At 39.8% G+C, this 12,140-nt stretch overlaps 1 protein-coding gene across 5 annotated transcripts in view; it reads left to right on the forward strand.

Annotated features, from left to right (window-relative positions):
• clec16a (C-type lectin domain containing 16A) overlaps positions 1-9,685 on the forward strand; it is a 57,949-nt gene extending 48,264 nt beyond the window's left edge. For 3 of the 5 annotated variants that reach the window (XM_082136447.1, XM_082136448.1, XM_082136450.1), the window contains 2 exons: positions 2,186-2,326; positions 7,696-9,685. In XM_082136447.1, coding sequence (XP_081992573.1) covers positions 2,186-2,326; positions 7,696-8,105 — 551 coding nt within the window. In that variant the 3' untranslated portion in view covers positions 8,106-9,685. Of the gene's footprint in view, positions 1-2,185; positions 2,327-6,441; positions 6,631-7,695 lie in introns of all 5 variants that reach the window. The other 2 variants (XR_014197213.1, XM_082136449.1) reach the window with 2 other exon arrangements.
• Positions 9,686-12,140: the final 2,455 nt, after the last annotated feature.

Here is a 12,140-nt window from a genome sequence, read left to right on the forward strand (position 1 = left end):
TACGGCGGCCGTGTACAACTACGACTTACTCACAATAGTTTTACATTAAAATACAATGATTTAGGACAAATATATGTATGTACTGACTTCACCCTAGAATATTGTGTATTGTGCATTTTTCAGAAACAGGTTTGTTTTTGTGGCTTGAATAAATATGCTTCATATAGAGAAATAATATTGATCACGATTTTCTTTTCGCTGTTTTTTCAAATACCTTAATTCAATCTCATTGACACCACTTTGTTCATTCTTGAAGTGAACTTTTGCCTGTATTGTGATTTACTGTTTTGGACTGCCTCCTTGAACTTGAACGCGAGTACAGAACCGGTTAACGCTCCACCAGAGCCCTAGGAGACAATTAACCCATTCTCATAAATGCCGCATGTCCAAGACTTTTGGGCAAAAAAGCACCCTGTCTTTATGGCTACGTGCAGGTAAACTTATAGCAGTTATAAGAGAAGTCACAGAGAATTTAGTTTTTATTTCCATTTTATTTCATTTGAATGACATCCGCAAAAAATGATTGACTGTCCTAAAGCTAAAATCAATTCAATGATTCAGAATCTGATTTAATAATAAATATAGTTAAATCTAAGCAGTGACTTTGTTCATCTGGATTATTTATGATATTTATGTTTTAGCTAGTAGAAGTTCTGAATGACTGGTAACTTAAAAATGTAGTAGCCAAATTGGCTGATGAGAGACACAGTTCATTTCAAATCCTGTTTAAATTGGTTGGACAATGAAACTGAAACACTGGCAATTAGTGTTGGAGGTTTCACACCTACAGTATATATGCACAAGCTTGCGGCTAATCTTCAGTGATTTTACATTCCATCAGTAAGATCAGAGTGTGAGGGTTGAATTAGCAGAGCAATAGTACAGCTGTACATAAAATATTGCAATCCACACAACATAATGGGAGACATATCCGAGTTCAAAAGAGGACAAATTGTTGGTGCTTGTCTCGCTGGCTCCTCTGTGACCAGGACAGCAAGTCTTTGTGGTGTATGGATAGCTATGGTATCCCACCACAAAGGACACGAACCACATCCAACAGGAGTAACTGTCGACTCAAATAGGAAGCTCCCTGAAGGGGATGTCCAGGTATTAACCCGGATTATATACAAAAAGCATAAAAACACAGCTGCCCAACTCACTGCAGAATTAAGGGGCTGTTTACACAACACCGTTTTTTAACTAAAAACTTAAAACTGCGTTTTGGCCGTTCATTTACACGACAACAGCGTTTTGGGTGCCTGGAACTTTTGAAAACAGGTTTCAAAGTGCAAGTGTCTCAGTGTAAACAACAAAAACGCCAATATCTGAAAACGATGTTGTCATGCACATGCGTTTTACGTGTTCAATCTATAGTGTTTCTTTGTCATCTAATGCCCTGGCAGCAGAATACATTGGTTTTTGTCGTTTTCGCGTATCCGTGTGAATGGGGATCATTTGATGGTGTCGTCTGTACGCGTAAAACTCAAAGGAAAAACTTTTTAAGCATTTTAAGCATATCGTTGTCGTATAAATGTACCCCTAATGGTTGAGGAATGCCTCAAAATCCCTCCGACCACTGTGCAGCTCTTGCATCTGTCATTCCCATGATGAATTGGTGCTGAATCCCCCCCCCCTCAAAAGCCCCCTCACTACAAAGAGGAAATCTCTCAATATTTACAAAATGTATCGATACTTTCAGATTTGAGTAGGATTGTGATGCTCTTAATTTCACAAAAGTTAGTTCTCTGTTTAGGGAAACAGATGACTAATAGCTGTCTCTCAGTCTCTTTTGATGACGTGTTGTTGGTTCAGGTAAAAGAGATTGTGGTTCCCAGAACTCTTGGTGTCATGCCGAGTGTTTTAAAAAACCTTGACCTGTTATTTGCCTGCCGCTGGATCACTTTAAGGTTGTTCTCATTTGTACCAAAATTTAGGAATCTAATCTGACTAGTGTTTCAGTTATCAGCAAGTAAAGGTGTGTATTTGTTTGTGTATATAAAGCTGCTTTATTTTCATCTCTTTTTTTTTTCTTTTTTTTTTTTTTTGTTTGAAAACAGAAATATTTTGACAAGATAGGGGACAAGATGTTTTTATCAGTAAAACAAGTTTAATATTGAAAGTATCGCACTGATTTGTCTGTCAGTGTCTTAGCGATCTATATGTGACCATGTGTTTTGTTTTCCAGGTTTTGCAGTTGCCCATGTTGCGCAGCACAACCCCACATCAACTTCTTTCACCTCACCACCTTCTAGTGGCCCCACCGGCCCCTGTGACTTTGTCACATCCAGCAGCACATCCACACACACCGCAACACAGAGTCAAACAGGTAAAACATACAATTACACTCATTCCACTCCCTTCTCTACTTTTGCTCAACCACCCCATTTGATTATCAACTGCTTTTACTGAAAAACCAAAACACTTCACACAAATGCTACAACACACCCTCCTCTGAATCTAAGCACCTCCACATGTGTATCAGGTTTGCAAAGAAGCAGATGGCATAATCATTTTTGTTTTCTCACATAGTAGATCAGACTTAATAGACTAATGATATCCACAGTAAAAAAAAAAATTAAAACTATTATTTATTTTCCTTTGTATATTTTCAGCAAACAGTGCTGGTCATTGTGTCTCGCATCATCATATGTCTTTCTGTCAGTCAGTCAGTCACCACATAAAGACAGTGATCTTGATTATGTTCCGCAAGTTTAACACTAGGTATGCGTTTCCACAGATCTGGAATAAGATTGGAGTTCTTAAAGGGATACTTCAGGATTTAGCATTAAGCTTTGTATTAGTAGGAAACCTGTAGTATTTTCGAATTACCGTGCTTTCCACCCTCATATCCCCCTGAGACGAGAGATTTATGTATTTTTTGTCTGGAAAAAATCCTCCGATGACGCAAAAATCGTCATTTTGCGTCATCGGAGGATTTTCTGGCCAGAGGCTAAAGACTACAGCCAGTAGAAGGCGTTGTTCCGCATGTTTTCAACCCGCCCATAGGAGGTGGGATCTCACTCACAGAATGTACACATAGTGTCAGCTTTGGAAGCTAAGCTAGCAGGCTCTTGTTCTGTGGAGAAAACTGAGTAGTAGGAGAAAGCTGAATAGTAGGGGTTACCGTCCTCCTTTTCCCGGACTTGTCCGGCGGGCGAGATCGTTCAAAATGTCCGGGATTCGGCTTTTGCTTTTTGCGGTCGCCATTCATTGTTTACATGCACACCTTTTGTTTCAATCGAACTGAATTCATTCTGATTGGTGAGTCTGAATGTAGTGTTTACATGAACGCTAAACAAGTGATCGGTTGATGTGCGTTTTACCATTGCTAAGAAAATTCCCGCTCCTCCGTGAGAGATGCGAGTCTGCGAGACCGGCGCGTCTCAGTAATGACGCCACCGGCCTCGCGCCTTTTTCCCCCGGCCGTCAGCCTCGTCCTGCTCGCCACAGTAAACATAATGAATGGCGACTGTAGAACGCAAAAGCCGAATCCCAGACATTTTGGGCTATCTCGAAATCACGGGCAAACTCGTCACGGAGACTCACTAAGTTAGTAGCCTAACCTTCTTGTTGTTTTCAACTGCGCTCTCTAACCGGTAGGAGTGGCCTCCTAGGGCAGCGAAGCAAGTGCATTCTGGGAGTTGTTGTCTTTCATCCACATAAGCCAAAAATACATTTTCTGGCTTTTCTCAGGCTAGAAAGCTCCAAATTCAAAAATTTCTTCACATTTCTTCTACATAAATGACCTATTTTAAATACACATTCATCTTTCCAGTGGTGAAATATCCCTTTAAGTTAATAATTGCAATAATTGCATTGCGACTTTCATTTATGCTTTCAAGGTAGATATGTTATCAGTTTCTTCCTACATTCCCTGGGAATTGAACCCATGACTTTGGCATTCCTAGTGCTAATGCTTTACGGTTTGAGCTACAGGAATTTAAATTCTTGAATTGCAATTTATTATGATTGTGCAATCCCTAAAAAACATTTTATTAAAGGCAGCATGACATGGAAGTTGAAATAGTCTTTTCTTCCCAATTCCCTCAGTGAAACGGCCTCTGGAATAAGAAAAAATGTAGGGCGGGATTTTAAACTCTGTCCCAGTAGCTTTTACAGTGTCAGTTTTATAGTCGCACCCCTGTAAATGAAGATTTTAAACTGCTGCAGCAGTATTATAGCTGTATGATTAAAGCCCATTCATAACAACAGCAATAACTATTAATATAGAGTTTGAATAATCATTCTTGAGAATAGGGAAGTCCACACCACATCTATACCAATAATGATATTATTGGAATCGCCTCAGCTGATGAATGGTAAAAACATTGACAGCTAATCAGAATCCATCCGACTTTATAGAGCACAAGCGTTTAAAGTGTCAGACGATATAACTGCAGCACGTGCTTGCTTATAAGAGACAGATCGTTATTCTTGCGTTGGTGTGGACACTAATATAGTCATCTTCATATTTATCGTTCTTGGTGTGAAAGGACCTTAGGACTCATGTTTCTATACTCTTCTATACCTTCAAAGCCTCACAGCTCATACTCTAATTCTTTGCTAATTCAAGGGCATGTATGCATGATTGAATGTGTATATACACGTAATTACATGTTCTTTCCACTTCATCCTTGTGAGCACTTGTCAGCTAGCCATTTTTGGCACATTTAGAAAGAAATTCTAGGGTAAGCAATGGTCAAGTAGATCTTTCAGTGGAAGACTATTTTACAACTTAAATGTTCCCCTTAAGGGTCTCTCAGGAATTAAAGGATTAGTTCACTTCAAAATGAAACTTCTGTCATCATTTACTCACCCTCATTTACTCACCCTCAAGAAATTCACCCTGTATGAATTTCTATCTTCTGCTGAACACAAAGGAAGATATTTTGAAGAATGCCAGTAACCAGACAGTTGATACCCCGTTGACTTCCATAGTCATTTTTTTCCTACTATTGAAGTCAATAGGGTACATCAACTGTCTGGTTACTGACATTCTTCAAAATATCTTCCTTTGTGTTCAACAGAAGATAGAAATTCATACAGGTTTGAAACAACTTGAGGGTGAGTAAATGATGACAGAATGTTCCTTTTGAAGTGAACTAATCCTTTAATGTGTTTGCTGGGTATAGAACAAGGGTCCCTGAGAGACTTTGTTCACCTCTAAAGTTCTGTGTAGCCATTGGCTGCTTTATCTCGCTCTCTGCCTCCCACACTGCAATTCTGAGCTGAACACTGGTGGTCGGGTATGGTTTTGGAAAAACCTGAAAGCTCAAAAAGTCTTCACACCACAAGAGACCAGGAACCAATCATTTGGCTGCTTCTCTGAACAGAGGAGTGGAGTATTGTGGCCTCTGTGAAGTCTCCTACAGATTACTTTCTTGTGGCGGGGGCGTTTAACTAATACGGTCATGGGCTTTTTTCTGTTTCTTTCACTATGTATCTCTGTTCCTTTTACACTCTGAATCACTATAATGATCTATTTTGAAATACAGTGACCTTTTGGGGTTTGTCTGAAGTGAAACTGTCCATATTTAATAATTTAATAATAAATACAAATTGGACAAATAGTCTTCTGAAGTCACATGAATAAGTTGTTTCAATAAGGGCCACTGTCACAAACAACAGAGTGCAGCAGTGTGAGCTGACCACATTCACTGTTTGTTAACGCCTCGTGGGGCGGTACATCTTTGAAGAGAAGTTCTTAGAAACAGAAGCGGCGGTAGCAGATGACGTATTGTTTTGAAGGTGTGGATTTGTGGTGAGACTGACATCGATTTCTTCCTCGGTACATGTCTGTTATGACAGAGACGGTGTAGTGTAAGTGTGGTTGCACGTATGCAACCTGCATAGAGTTAAAGTCAACAAGAAATTCAAATGGACCATTTTTGCCTTCTTAAAACATGTTCCTGGTCTTATTGTGCACATTTCATGAGTGCATGTTATTCCAAATCAAATTAATTTGTAGTGTATCAAAATGTAATAAAAATGGTCTGCCTCTCATTTGTATTGGCTCATTACAGAAGTAAAATGGATTTTGAAGGGTGCTTTATATGTTGACTCTACTAAATTTTATTTGTGCCCCTTTTCCTCTTCTATTAGACAGCTAGATATAGGGAAGAGTCACGAAATCATTGGGAGAGAGAGTAGGAATAGGATCAAGATATTTTTCATGCTAGACTCGAACCCAGATCACCTGCATGAGCACCAAGGCTAAACATTTTCTGAGCTAGAGTGCTAACCAATGAGCTATAGAGTTCAAATCAAGCTGTCACCATAATCTTGCTTTGTTTCCCTATGTAGGTGTAAAATAGCGTGCTTTGCATGTAATGCTAATTGATAATATCCTTTGGGTGTAGGTTTTGCTCCATGCACCCTTCAGATTAGATGCTGTAATTAATGTCTGTAGGATGCGCTCTGATCTGTCCCTCTGTTCTCTAGTCAGGTCTGGCAGGGAAGGCCGGAGGTGCGTGTTTTCTCTGTCAGAGGATGACAGGCACGGTGGAGAATGGGTTTAGAGCTCCAGGCAGACGTAACAGGCATGTCCGTGTGACGCTTTAATGTAGATTGACCATGCAGAGTGGCCCCCTTAGTTTCCAGTGACTGGCATTGTGCTACTAAAAACTAAAGGTGTGTGTGTGTGTGTGTGTGTGTGTGTGTGTGTGTGTGTGTGTGTGTGTGTGTGTGTGTGTGTGTGTGTGTGTGTGTGTGTGTGTGTGTGTGTGTGTGTGTGTGTGTGTGTGTGTTCATGTTTTTCTATCCTGGTGGGGACTTCAACCTGAATGCACACAGACTCATGGGCACTCATGTCACAGTGGGGACCTAAATTGAGGTCTCCATGGGTAAACAAGCTTATAAATCATACAGAATGAGTTTTTTTGGAAATGTAAAAATGCAGAAAGTTTTCCGCGATGGGTAGGGTTAGTGTAAGGACATAGAATATACCGTTTGTACAGTATAAAACCATTAAGTCTATGGAGAGTCCCCACAAAGATAGTAAACCAGACGTGTGTGTGTGTGTAAACATCATTGTAGAAACTGTGAAACTTGTCTTTAGAAGTGCATGGTATTATCAGGCTGATGACATCCAAAGACTCTATGAATTAATGCCTCCCTAGATCCTGTTTTTCAGCCCTTCAGTTTTTTTATTGTTCATCTTTTCACTTCCATGGCTGTCTGCCAGTCAGGTTCCTCTTTTTACATTCACATAATTATTTTGGGCAGACATCCATCTATCTATATGTCTGTCTGCCTGTCTGCTTTTCTACTATCTAGCCATCTATCAATCCAACCAACTATCCATTTATCTATCGGTCTATCTAGCCATCTGTCTATTATTTGACCTATCTAGGTCAGATAGAACGTCAGATACACGTTTCTACCTGTTTGTCCCTCTACCTTTCTTCCTGCCTATCAATGTATCTAGCCATCTATCAATCCATCCTGTCTGCCAATCATCTCAGCAGAACTTATTATCTCACACATTTATCTACCACAGCACACACAAACTTAGACACATTACAAACAACCTAACAAAGCTAACATTCTCCTCCTCCACACTGTCTGCATTACTGCCTTTGACTTGTTTGCCTTTTCAGTATGAATAGATGTTTCTGCATGTGTGTAACACCCCACTCCTCCATAAGTAAGGAGAGGCTTGTGTGGGATTAACCAACCCTGTTCTCCCTGTTTCAGGACTTTCCCTGGCGCCCAGCCTCACCCCTGCACCGCAACCCACCATCTCCCTCCTGTCTAACAATGATGCCGAAACGCTGAGCGTGGACTCCTTGACCCTGCTGCCCCCCGCCGACCCGCCTCGCCTGCGCTCCTTCAGCACCCAGTCCTCAGTCCAGGATGCGGATGAGATTATTTCTGCTGGCCAAACAGAGGATGACCGCATGGTAGCGCTAGACGCACAGTCTCAAGACGACAGGAAGGATATTCCAGTCATACCAGAGGAAGATGAGGCATCTCCTGAGTCTGGGCATTTGCTTTGTGAAGAAACAGAGGATTTGACGAAGGTTCAGAGGGAGGTACCTATGACTCAGCCCGAGACAGACCAAGAGGACAACCCAGACCTGGAGGAGGAGACCGCGATAGACTGATATGTCTAGTGCTGCTAAAACTAAAAAGTACTAAAGAAATTAGGGCCAGGTTACTAAAGCAAGAATTGCATGTTCTATTGATTACTCAATGTGAGCATGACCGATTCTGGTTTGCAGATGCTTTCAGCTTTAGTGATTCGGGCCCTCAATTGTATCTGTGTAGTTGCCGACTGTTTCAACACAGCGGTTAACAATACTTCTCTTCACATCAAAACCATGATGCATTTCAGAGGAAAACGGCACTCTCAGAACAATGACATTATTGTTCATCACGAGTGCTGCTTAAAGCACAGTCTTTTTTCTGTTGTGCATTATTCTTTCTGCTCTGGTGCTGAGGTGTTCCAGCTGTTTCTCTGCATGTGTGTCTGTTTTGTGAGTGTGTGCGCGTATGGTTTTATGATGCTGAGCAGACAGAGAGAAGGGGCGTGTTCGTATAAATATATATCTGAGTGGGTTGGTGGGGATTGCCCGCTTGATTTTACCAGTCTTAACACTGAGGAATGTACAAAGACTTCTGGGTCTATCCAGCGGTGCTCTTTTCTGAAGGTATATTTCATTTGGGTTGAACATTCATTTGCACTTCAATGGTGGGGTTTTTTTAAATAAAAAAAAGCCCTTTTGTGTCATTCTTTGGAGATCGTAAGGAACAGTTAAAGTATGTGCTTAAAATGACCTGTTTTAATTCAGTGCATTTAAGATCATTTAACTCGTGAACTCTTGCTCAGTTTTGGCAGCGTAGGAGGTTCATCCAACCATCCACTCTTGCTCCACCAAGCCTATTTGTATAAAAAATGCTGACTCGCTTTTGTCTGTCACGTTCTAAAGTGAGTTTTTTTTCCATCAGGTGAACAAACCTGATGTAATCGAGTTTCATTCCTGAGCGTTTATGTCACTGCCGTACCTTCATGCGTCTGCTTTCTTTCTGGAAGATTCTGCAATCTGCCGTCACAGGATAAATATGCCTGTTTTCGTTCGTACAGTTACGTCATTAAGTATTTCGAGGTGTTCTCTTCCTTTTTTTAAGGCTGAGGCGAGGTTTCCATTTTTTTTTTTTTTTTTTTTTAGGTGTGTTTTAATGTTCTTTAACACTTAATATTCTAGAGGTCATCAAGAGCTTGTGCTGGACACACTTAATCAAAGCTGGGTATGATGTATTTGTGGTTTCGTTTTACTTTGGTGTGTAATAACAGTAATTCAAGACTCATTTATTTCACTTACAGATTAAAGTAGTTGGACTACCGTCACTAATAGACTGAAATGGAAAATTAATTTTTGGTTTATAGACAGCAGCACATAGAAGGGATCCTCACGCTCTTGCGGTGTGGCACAGATGCAAATGTGTGGTAATCGTGACTGGACGCTTTTCTCTCTAAAGAAACGCACTCACAAGCTTTATCAACGGAGTTTGTAAAATATGACCTTTTAAAGCAATACAATTCTGCATATATCAGTATTTTGAGGTTAAATTCATTGTCGAAAAGGAACGCGGAGGGCATCATAGTTTGTACACAGTGTAAAGATTTGTTTTGATCTAATGTTATAACTAATTACCAAGTCATGCAATAAATTATTCTGATGTACATTTCCGTTGTCTTACCTTTTTTTAATTTCATATTTCAATTAAGTTTTATGAAGAAGCTGAATTTTATTAAACATTAATCTGCAATTAAATCTGTCCCCCCACACTGTTTATCTTTGGTAGTTAATCTGTCAAAATACATGTGCAAATTTCCTGTTCTGGAGAAATATCAACAAGTCTAAGTGAAGTTCCCGATAGTCATCATTTCCTAGAATAGGTGGGCTTCTCTGTGCTTGGGTCTCTTGATGATAGAGGGGAACTGGAATCCAGTTCTTCTTGTGATAGGGTTTATTTAAAATAAAGATTATACATAAATATAATTTTTGGAACTAAGCGTGCGTATTTTATTACTGTGATGACATTTCGTGAAATCCACATTCCTGTGGGAGGGGAAATTGCTAACATGGAAATAAACTCTGAGGTTATTTTCTTTCTTACTGTGTAAAGTGGGCTGTTTATTAGGATGTTATTTGTCTTAGTCCATTTTCCATGCAATCGTACTAAACACTCCCAGAATATGAAGGGGTTTTTCATTGTTTGTCCGGAAACCAGTGATGGATCTGTGCAATACTGAGAAAACTGCATCTCAGTTTATTCTTTTCCCCAGAGACTTTGCATTAAGTTGACCCCTACACTCACTTCCTACAATTAAAGTTTTTTAAGCAGAGATGTTTACAATGAGTGAACGAACTACGTAATTCAAGGGTCCCACTTCTTCTTATCAGCAGATCCTCTTCAACTGAAAATGAATGTCATGCAGTAATATGCTGTGAAACACTTTCAGTTCACCTTCGATAAGCATTTCTGTGAAAAAATAGGCTGCGATGGTCATCACGAATGTGTTGGTTTTCCATAAAAGCATCCGTTGAATGAATAAACGTGGCCTTTGTCTTCAGTGCGGTTCCTCTGGTCTGAGAAACAGGTTGATATGAAACTTATTAAGAGCAACTATAAATGGATGTGCGCAGGCTGAAGTCTCATGAGAGTCTTATTGGCGGGTTCCCTAGAGGTCTTGTTCCAGGAGCTTGTGCTGATAGTGTCTCATGCCTTCTGCTGAAAGCAGTCTCACAGGGGTGATATTTCTAAAGAACACACGCTCACTAACTTGTGGTTTGCATTACACGGCATGTGCCTGAGAGAAGCCATATGACTTGCCACAATACAGCAGCCTGTATTTCACTGTAAATAGATGAGATGGCAAGATTGTTGCGGGTGCTACATTGCAAAGCCATTATAATTACTGATGTTTAGAGTTGTATACTTGCTCATTTTATTTTTCACCTACTAGATTTAAATGTGAAAGGGAATTTTGGGGGCCCCAAAAATCAGTTTGAAAACTAGTCGCAAACCCCTCTTAATGTGATTCCGCATCATACTCTCCCTAATGTTGTTCCAAACCTGTGTGAGTTTCTGCTGAACACAAAAGAAGATATTTTGAAGAATACGGGTAACCAAACAGTTGATGTACCACATTGACTTCCATAGTATGGAAAAGTCATTGGGGTCCATCAACTGTCTGGTTACCAAAAATCTTCACTCTATCTTCTTTTGTGTGCAGCAGAAGAAAGAAACTCATACAGGTTTGGAACAACTTGAGTGAGTAAATGATGACGGAATTTTCATTTTTGGGTGAACTATCCCTTTAAAGCCCTAACATCTGAGAATGCTGTGTGTGTGTGTGTGTGTGTGTGTGTGTGTGTGTGTGTGTGTGTGTGTGTGTGTGTGTGTGTGTGTGTGTGTGTGTGTGTGTGTGTGTGTGTGTGTGTGTGTGTGTGTGTGTGTGTGTGTGTGTGTGTGTGTGTGTGTGTGTGTGTGTGTGTGTGTGTGTGTGTGTGTGTGTGTGTGTGTGTTTTAACACATACTCATTCGATCATTTAAAACCCACCTGTTTGTGTATGGAAAAGGAGGTGAGGGGATTATTCAAAGGTGGTCTCTGTGTGTTCTGTCAGTGTGAAACAAATGTATCTTTGTGAATCAGTAAATTGGAAGTCCTGCCCACATATTCTCAGTGGAGGTCATGGGGACCTTCTACCTTGATGTGGGATGGCAAGAGATGAGTGTTGTCATAGTAACCATTATGTGGGTAGCCATATCACTTGCCTTCCTGGAATTTAGCTTGTGGTCTCAAACATTGTCAATTTACAAAAACCACTCCCAGGGGTCTTCAGCATCATAACCATAAATAGATTTTAATAATTACAGTTTGATCTTGTGTAACGAGTTTCCATAGAAACATCTATCTATTCAATGAGTAGGTTTTGATGTAGTGCAGATAAGCTACTTGCCTTTTCTTTTCATTTAAAAATAAATGACACCAGAGAATTTATTATATATATATATATATATATATATATATATATATATATATATATATATATATATATATATATATATTGCCACAAATATTACCACTATTTTATTTTATTTTATTTATTTGAAACTTTTAAATGAAACTT

This window comes from Leuciscus leuciscus (assembly GCF_965113295.1).
Source record: "Leuciscus leuciscus genome assembly, chromosome: 1".
In the NCBI taxonomy this organism is placed as follows: Eukaryota; Metazoa; Chordata; class Actinopteri; order Cypriniformes; family Leuciscidae; genus Leuciscus; species Leuciscus leuciscus.